We start from the raw sequence: 7,995 nt of genomic DNA, 5'->3' as shown, positions 1-7,995 counted from the left end.
TGTTACTCCTACTCTGAGTAGACACATTGAAAATAATGGATATGACTCACTTAGTTGGATACAACTGGTATAAACATGTGAGAGGTTATATCCAGTAGTGGACTTTTGGGCTCTGAAATTTCAGTAGCAATGATAAAATTTGGTGCTCCCACCCAGGGGCGTCGCTGGGGAGGGGCGGTGGGGGCGGTACGCCCCCAGTGACAGGGTGAGCAGCGGCGGGTGGGGGTGACAAGCGGCGGCCCCTCCCGCCACTCCCACGCGCCGCCGCTCCCTCCGTCACCCCGGGAGCAGCAGCACACGGATGGGGTGCTTCTGCCGCTTTTTTTCGGCGGGGGGGGGCCGACCAGCGAGGTGGGGGTCATGCTTGTCACCCCCTCCTCGCTGGTCACCACCCCCCGCCGAAAAAACCGCGGGGGGGGGAAGCCTGGAAAGGAAGCAGAGCAGGCCGTTTAAGCGCCGCTCTGCTTCTTTTCCCCCTTTCCGCCGCTTGTTTTCGGCGGGGGGGGCCCGACCAGCGGGGGGGTCACGCTTGTCACCCCCTCCTCTCTGGTCAACCCCCCCGCCGAAAAAAAGCCTCGGAAAGGGGGAAATCCCCCCTTTCTGTATACACGTGTGTCGTGACGTCATGATGACGTCACGGCGCGCGCGTCGTGCCCCTCCCCCAGGGGTTGCCTCTGCGCTGCCGCCGCCCCCAGCAGCGCAGAGGCTAGCGACGCCACTGCTCCCACCTCTCATGCTCCATTCTACAGCATTGTTGTGGTGCCCCCTGCAGCCCAGCACCCAGTGCTGCTGCACTGATTGAACCAAAACAGAAATACCGGTATGTGGTTTCTACTTACACTGGATGAAATTTTGGTACTTTATGATCTTGACATCTGTGCAAAAACTAATGTTCTATGGGTGTGATCATTTAAATTCATAGCTGTCAACTTTCCCCTTTTCTTACAAGGAATCCTATTCGGAATAAGAGAATTTCCCTTAAAAAGGGGGAAAAGTTGACAGCTATGTTTAAATTTAGTGCAAAAACAGGTGAAGTTGGAAAAATAATTTGGGGAATGTGCATGAACAAATAGCAGTAGGCAGAAGGCTCAAGCAGACCTGATGAGCGTGAAGACAAAGTTCTGTTGCATCCATGGAAGCTGTCAATCAGAGTTTACAATTAAGATTTATACCCCTCCCTTCAAGCACGCTATCCGGATGGCTTATCATAAAATATTAAAAACACTGTAAGATAACTCATAAATAAAAATAAGCTAAACATGGAAAATTGGTAAAAGTAGCGTTAAAAATACTATCAAAACAATCAGAATAAAACAAAACAACACAAGTTCACTTGAAGCTGGAAAAATCAGAATGGACACCAGGTGAGCCGCTAAAATTAGGGTGCCACAACTGACAAAGTCCCTCTCCCTGGTGGGCTCCCACAACATCTTTAGATGGTGGAATAACCTGGAGAAAGGCTTTTGATGATGATCTCAAACTATGGAGAAGTGCATTTGAAGCAGATGAGGTGCTCCTCATTGTCCCTGTGCAGGATGAAGTACATGGTGTGGGGCCACCTGGGTCTTTTCAGTGGTAGCCCCATGGTGTCTCACATGGAGGTTCCCCTCTACAGAGGACCCCTTCTATTTAGTTTCAGGCAGCTGGTTAAGGTACACCTTTTTAGGTGGGCATTTAGAGAGACCTGATCTGATAAATCGATTACTTGCTGCTGCTTTTGGTAGATTGTTAATTTAGTAAATTGTTATGCAGCTGTTGTTGATTTTAAAGGTTATGTTAATTTATTGACACAGCGCAATAAAACATCTTGTCTTTCCTTTTCTTGGGATTAATTCACCCAATCACCTACATGGGCTCTTTTTGCAGCTCCTTCATCTGGTTTGCATTATTCTGTTTTCTGCAATTACCTTATGGTAGACAAGCTAGAGTATTGTGAAGTATTTTCAACAGCTAAAATAAAATATAATTTTCTAAGTATGCCTGGTTGAGGAAAGTTTTGTTTTCTATTTGGTTATGCAACACAGCTGTATCATAACTAATAAAAGTAGTGATGCCTTGTGTGAGACATGGGGTAGGCGGGCAACCTATGACCCTCCAGGTGTTGAGACACCCCTCAGCATCCCTGACTACCATCGATGCTGACTGGGTATCCTGAGAATAAGGAGTCTGAAGTAACCCAAGAGCCACAAGCACCCGTCTCTGGTTCTACCGGGGGGGGGGGGAAGCAGCAGCAGCCACGAATGTGTGCGTGTTTTACATGAGGGCCCAGCAGAAGATGTGCCATTTGGTCCACCGCCAGTCAAACGCCCTTGGCCAGGTTCGCAAGGCGAATGGGGGGGGGGGCAAGGCTCCAAACCTCCCGAGTGATTTCCTAAGAGAGGCCACCAGGCAAGCAACGGGTTAAAAGCGGGTTTAACCGAAACAAACGACCAACCGCACTACGTGCAAACCCGAATCGCCGCCTCCTGCCGCCTGCGTACCACGTGACAGCTAAATACACCCACTCTCCGCCGCCGCCTCCTCCTCCGCGGCACCACCCGCCAATCACCAGCATCGCTCGCCCGCCCACCTCCTCCAGCTTCCCTAGGGTCAGTGGGGAAGAAAGACAACACTCCTTCCCTCTCTCCCCCCCCCCCAGCACGACTCCTATTATCGCGGGAGCCGTTTGGAGCTCTCGCGAGACTTGGGGCCCCACTCTGCTCCCCCTTCCTCCCTCCTCCCCGCCGGCTGCGCTCCTCCCCTTTCCTCCTCCCTCCCCTCCTCTCTTTCTCTCTTGCGCCGCCGCCGCCCCCGCCGGATCTGTCTGTGTCTCTGCGTGAGGGGAGGGGGGGCCTGTTCGGCCCTGCGCACTGAGCGATGTTTGGCCGCCATCGCGGCGGAGAAGGAGGAGGAGGCGCAGGAGGCTGAGGAAGCCGCCGCCGCCGCCGCCGCCGCGTATAGACGGCCACTTGGGCCTGCCTCGCCTCAACCTCGCTTCTCCGCCCGCCCTCGGAGTGAAGGTCGCCGCCGCCTGAGGGGGGCTTCTCCCCGGCCCCGTTTCCTTCTCCCCGCCCCTCAGGAAAGGGGGGCTCCACTCCCGCCGGGCCCGAAGATGTCGAACCTGAGCAAGGGGACCGGCAGCCGGAAGGACACCAAGATGCGGATCCGAGCCTTCCCGGTGAGTGAGGGAGCGAGAGGGACGTCGCGGCGCCGGGCCGGGACCGGGGCCTGGCGACGAGACGAGCCGCCGGCCGCGGCCTTGCGTGCAAAGGAGCCCCGTCTCTTCGTCGCCCGACCTGGCTTGTCACAGGGGCGGGCCGCGGGCATTGAGGAAGAGGCTCTCCGGGGAGCCCCTCAGGAGAGGTTGTCAGCGGGCGGGGAGCCCAAGTTCCCGTCCCAGGAAAGGGAGAGGCAGGTTAGAGGGCCCGGCGGCCCCCCCCCCCCTCGCCCCAGCAAAGGCGCTCTGGGGAGATCTCTGCTTTTCCCTCGGGCCCTTGACAATGGCCTGCCAAGTACAGCGCCTGTTATTTAAATAATAATAATGACAATAAAGTGCGTGAAGGTCTTAACAACATACACACACACACACTCGCCCGAAGAGTCCAGCGTCATACTTGTTCCGTATCAACTTCAAACTTGTTGTGTGTGGGTTTTTTTTTTTTTTTGTCTCGCCAGTATCAATAAATGAAGCTGAATATTGTAAGGATTTTTACACCGGAGAGGTCAGTTTTTTGACATTTCCCCTACTCTGTGGGGTTGTCATATGGGGAGGGAGCATTTTCGAGGTGGTTTGTACCGTAAATTACCTCATATCTTTCCTGACCGATAGTTGTTTCAGCTGAAGATTGAAAGCCAATGGACAACCAAGATGAAGGCCTGGGTTTGTTTGTTTTTTGTAACATGTAGAGTTTTTTTGTTTTGTTTTAAGGAAATCTGACTTGCTGATTGCCAAAGTACTGGGGTGTTTATACACATACGTATATGCTTAAAAAGAGATGTTTGGTTGTACGTTTTTTAGACTTGAGCAAAAGTTTTTGTTGCGTTTGAGTCAGGAAACTAATGGCAAATAATTGTTGCCTTCACAAAGAAACTGGCTCTACCTGTTTATGTGAATGAACTAACAACTGTCACTGTCAGCATTAGATCAACCTGCAGTTCCATTCTCAGAATTAAACTTGTATTTATATCTTTTAAGTTATTACTGCCCAATCCTATTTACTCAGAAGCCCAATTGAAACCATTAGTGTTTACTTCCAAGTCAGCATAGTTAGATTAGGAAAATCAACTCTGACAAAGAGCAACAAAACTTGCTTATTATGTATTTACCCTGTTTTTCAGCTAGGATTGACTCCCTGAATGACAATGTACCGGTAATAGATTCTGGAGATAAAGAGATCTGTGTTTTTAAATAAAGTGCTGTGTTCTTAGGAGCTGTTGAAAGTACAACATGTTAGTCAAGTTAATTTTGAAATGTCTTAAAGTTGGTTTTGGTTGCCTGAATAGCAGTGGGAGATGCTATCATGATAATCAACAATGACAGTTGCTTACAGTGTTTTACAATTATTCTCGTAAGTAAAACATATATTACAAGTGTTTCTTGAAGCCTTTTAAATTTGGATGATGAGATTTATGCATCAAACACTTGGTTGTATATGGGAGTTGAACAGATTGAGAGAAACAAAGTTTGCAGTCAGGGTAAACATTTTTCATTTTCCTTTCTTGCAGATGTGCCTATAAAATGTTAGTGGGTGAAGAATGTTCACACAGCCTTCTCACACAAAGTAGAACATTGTTTTCCCTGTAAAAGTGGTTTTTGTTAGCAGTTGTCATAATTGTGGCTCATTTTAGAAATATATTTTAAAATAGCTATATTTAATTCCTGCTTAGTGGGAAGGGTACATAGACATCATGAGCTGAAGATAATTAAAATAACCATTGTTAAAGCAAGCTAACAGTAGTCTTCAACATTTTTGGATCTGGGACTGGCCTTCAACTCAAAAATGTATTTGGGTTTCTTTGTATTTCCCCCCTTACTATATATGTGCGTTTGTGCGTGTATGTGTATGTATGTATTGTGGTAGTGCTGCAGTTGCATCCTACCTTGGATTAGACTGATCTGGTACTGAGTCCAACCCATCAGTTGGAGCTAATTTCTAGACAGTTTTATATACAGTGGTACCTTGGTTTAAGAACAGCTCAGTTTATGAACAACTTGGATTAAGAACGCTGCAAACCTGGAAGTAGGTGTTTTGGTTTGTGAACTTTGCCTTGGAAGCCGAACATGTTCTGCTTCCTGTTGAGTGTGTTCCATTTGTAAATTGAGTCCCCTGATGCTATGGGAAAGCACACCTTGGTTTAAGAACGCTTTGGTTTAAGAACGGACTTCCAGAACGGATTAAGTTCATAAACCGAGGTACCACGGTATATATAAACTGTCATTCTTTACCATCCAACTTCCAGCAGCAGCAAAACAAAGCAAAATCAACAAAACCTTGCATTTTTTCCTTGAGGCATACCTTTTCATGTTTGGGATGGGGAGCATATTTTTAACTCAGCTCTTTAGAATATCGTGGGGAAGGGTTGCATCTAAGTAATTTGACTGAAGGCTGTCACTAGGCAAGAAGTTGTCACTAAGCTACCGATGGAAGCAAAGATCTTCAGTACAGTACATGGGTACCAAGCATGGTGCAACTTATTCAGCAAAAAAGCAGCATTAGAAAATCAAGAGGAATGACAAAAAGATAGATGCCCACAATTCAAAGGTGAATTATGGGGATAATTAACCACGACCTACACTAGTTTATACATATGCTGAGACAGCCTTACTTAGTCCATATATTGACCTTGGATTGGGTTGATGAAAGTTTTGAATTTGTGCTAGTGGGTTGTAAAATTTTGTGGACAGAATTAATTGTTGCATAAGTAGACTTGCATTTGTGCCTTAACCTTCCTTTCCCTCAAATAACACCCCCAACCTGTTCCCATAATCCGCTCCAGAAGGCCTTCTAGCCTTCTGTTCTACTTGTGCACAAACAGCATACAACCCTGTGAGAGACCCCTAATAAAATCTGATGGGTTACACTTAATGACCTATAAAGTGCTTTCTAACCAACTTTATCATTCATAGGGGAACACATTGAGAAAAAGCATATTTTTCTTTGGGAGTTAAGGGATCAAGTGACCTAAGTTCAATATAGTAATTGAACAGCTCATTATATTGATCACAATATCTGCTTTTTAATTCAGTGCCTGTTATGTAATCTTAATGTCTGTTAAATGTCAAATGAAGTAAAGCAGGATATAGATGTAATAAATAAAAGTTATTTTGCTCCAACAGAAATTTTGACAGATTCTGAAAACCTCTCCATCCCCTATAGCAAAGCAATCCAGTCTCAGAAAGTTTAGGAAATGGTTGGGGCAACATCCAGCTATGCTTCTACCATTTTAGAAGTTCATGGTGTCCTAGCTCATCTTCCCAACCTTTTCCTGACCCTGGCCCTCTTCTGACCTTGTTTCCTTCATGTGGGCCCCCCATGGGGGGGGGGAGCAGGGGGCAGTTGCCCCCTCCAATAAGTAAAAAACAATATAAATATGATGTTCTGCTCCCCAAACAAAATCCTGTCTACGCCTATGCCCCCCTCATCCTACTGGTAGAAAGGTACTGGTAGCTATTTAAATGTTTTGTTTGTAAATAGAACATGTTTTATTTATATTTTTTATTATTTATACAAGATACAATTACATAAAATGATAGGAATGTAATGAGATATTGTTGAAGCAGAAAAACATAGAATCATGGAGCTTGAAGGGGCCCCAAGTGTCATCTTTCTAGTACAACACCATACAATGTAGGAAACTCAGCCAAAGCATCAATTACAGATGGCCATCCAACCTCTGCTTAGAAACTTCCAAGGAAGGAGAGTGCAGAACCTCCTGAGGAAGATCCATCTTCCATGTAGTATAAAAAGTAAACAATATTTATTTGACCTCAATTATTTGACACAGAGGAGAAAACCTACAGAAAAAGGTCAAAAGGTGTGCAGGGAATTCTGTATATATGGGAGAATTTTTAAAAGCAAGTGCTCCTCACTGACCTGATGCAAAAAGATCTTGTCATCTGGAGGAGCACTGGCTGCCTAGATAAAACACTATCCCCTCCACACCTTTACCTGGGAATAAGGCCCACTGAATTCAGTGCAACTTTCTTCTGAGTTGACACTTTGTTATTTACTAGATTCAAGTCAGCAGCACCAGATGATTCCACTTGGCTAGGTGCTGGGGTGGATTGCACCCTTTATCTTGCAGAGTCAGGCCCAGGCTGTCACCATTCCCAGCACTGGCAGCAGCAACAAGCAGCTCTGGCTCACCCATTGCCGCACCACCACTGCACTTACCTGAGCTGGGGATTTTGGATTGTGGGCTCTACTGCTCATAATTGGAGCCTCAGTGATCACCCCCTCTTGCCAGAAACAATCCAGGACTTATCCAAGAAAACACACATAGCAAACAGGAGCTCTAGGCCCTGGTGGGCTGACCCCTTACCTGCTTGTGATTGGCCAAGCAGATAGCCAGCCGATCAGGACTTTTTTTTCTTTTTTTAAAAAGGTTTCCCCCCTTCACTTCTCACATTCCTCTGTGGCCTCCTAGCCTCGTGCTGCCCCCCCCCCCTTTACACGATTTTCACCTGTGGCCCCCTTGGACTATCCTGGCCCCTCCAGGGGGCCATGTGGCCCCTGGTTGGGAAACACTGCCCTAGGTGATGGTTAAACCTAGCCATACTTGTTTGTTTTCCCCTTGCCTGCCTCTGCATAGGCTCCTTATGTGGTGCTTTTCTACAAGCTTTCCTTCTGCACCCACCTCAGGCATCAACTTTAGTGACAGTGGTAATTTTTCCCTGTAAGGCAGGGATTGTTAACCTGCTGCCTGCTGCCAACAAATGCTTTTACCAGTTCCCATGGGCAGATGCCTCAGACTCTGTGCAATGGGTGTCAGTGTGAAGTGGCCACCTTGCATTTT

At 47.0% G+C, this 7,995-nt stretch overlaps 1 protein-coding gene across 2 annotated transcripts in view; it reads left to right on the top strand.

The window, feature by feature from the left end:
* The first annotated feature begins 2,741 nt into the window (after window positions 1-2,741).
* The window catches only part of CUL3 (cullin 3), a 49,014-nt gene continuing 43,760 nt past the window's right edge, over window positions 2,742-7,995 (top strand). Inside the window, exon 1 of one of the 2 annotated variants that reach the window (XM_033150267.1) lies at window positions 2,742-3,157. In XM_033150267.1, the coding sequence (XP_033006158.1) occupies window positions 3,092-3,157 (66 nt within the window). In that variant the 5' untranslated portion in view covers window positions 2,742-3,091. The remainder of the gene's footprint in view (window positions 3,158-7,995) is intronic. The other variant, XM_033150270.1, reaches the window with a different exon arrangement.

The sequence above is a fragment of the Lacerta agilis genome, chromosome 5 (genome assembly GCF_009819535.1).
Source record: "Lacerta agilis isolate rLacAgi1 chromosome 5, rLacAgi1.pri, whole genome shotgun sequence".
NCBI lineage: Eukaryota > Metazoa > Chordata > Lepidosauria > Squamata > Lacertidae > Lacerta > Lacerta agilis.
This window is presented reverse-complemented; position numbering and strand designations above follow the sequence as displayed.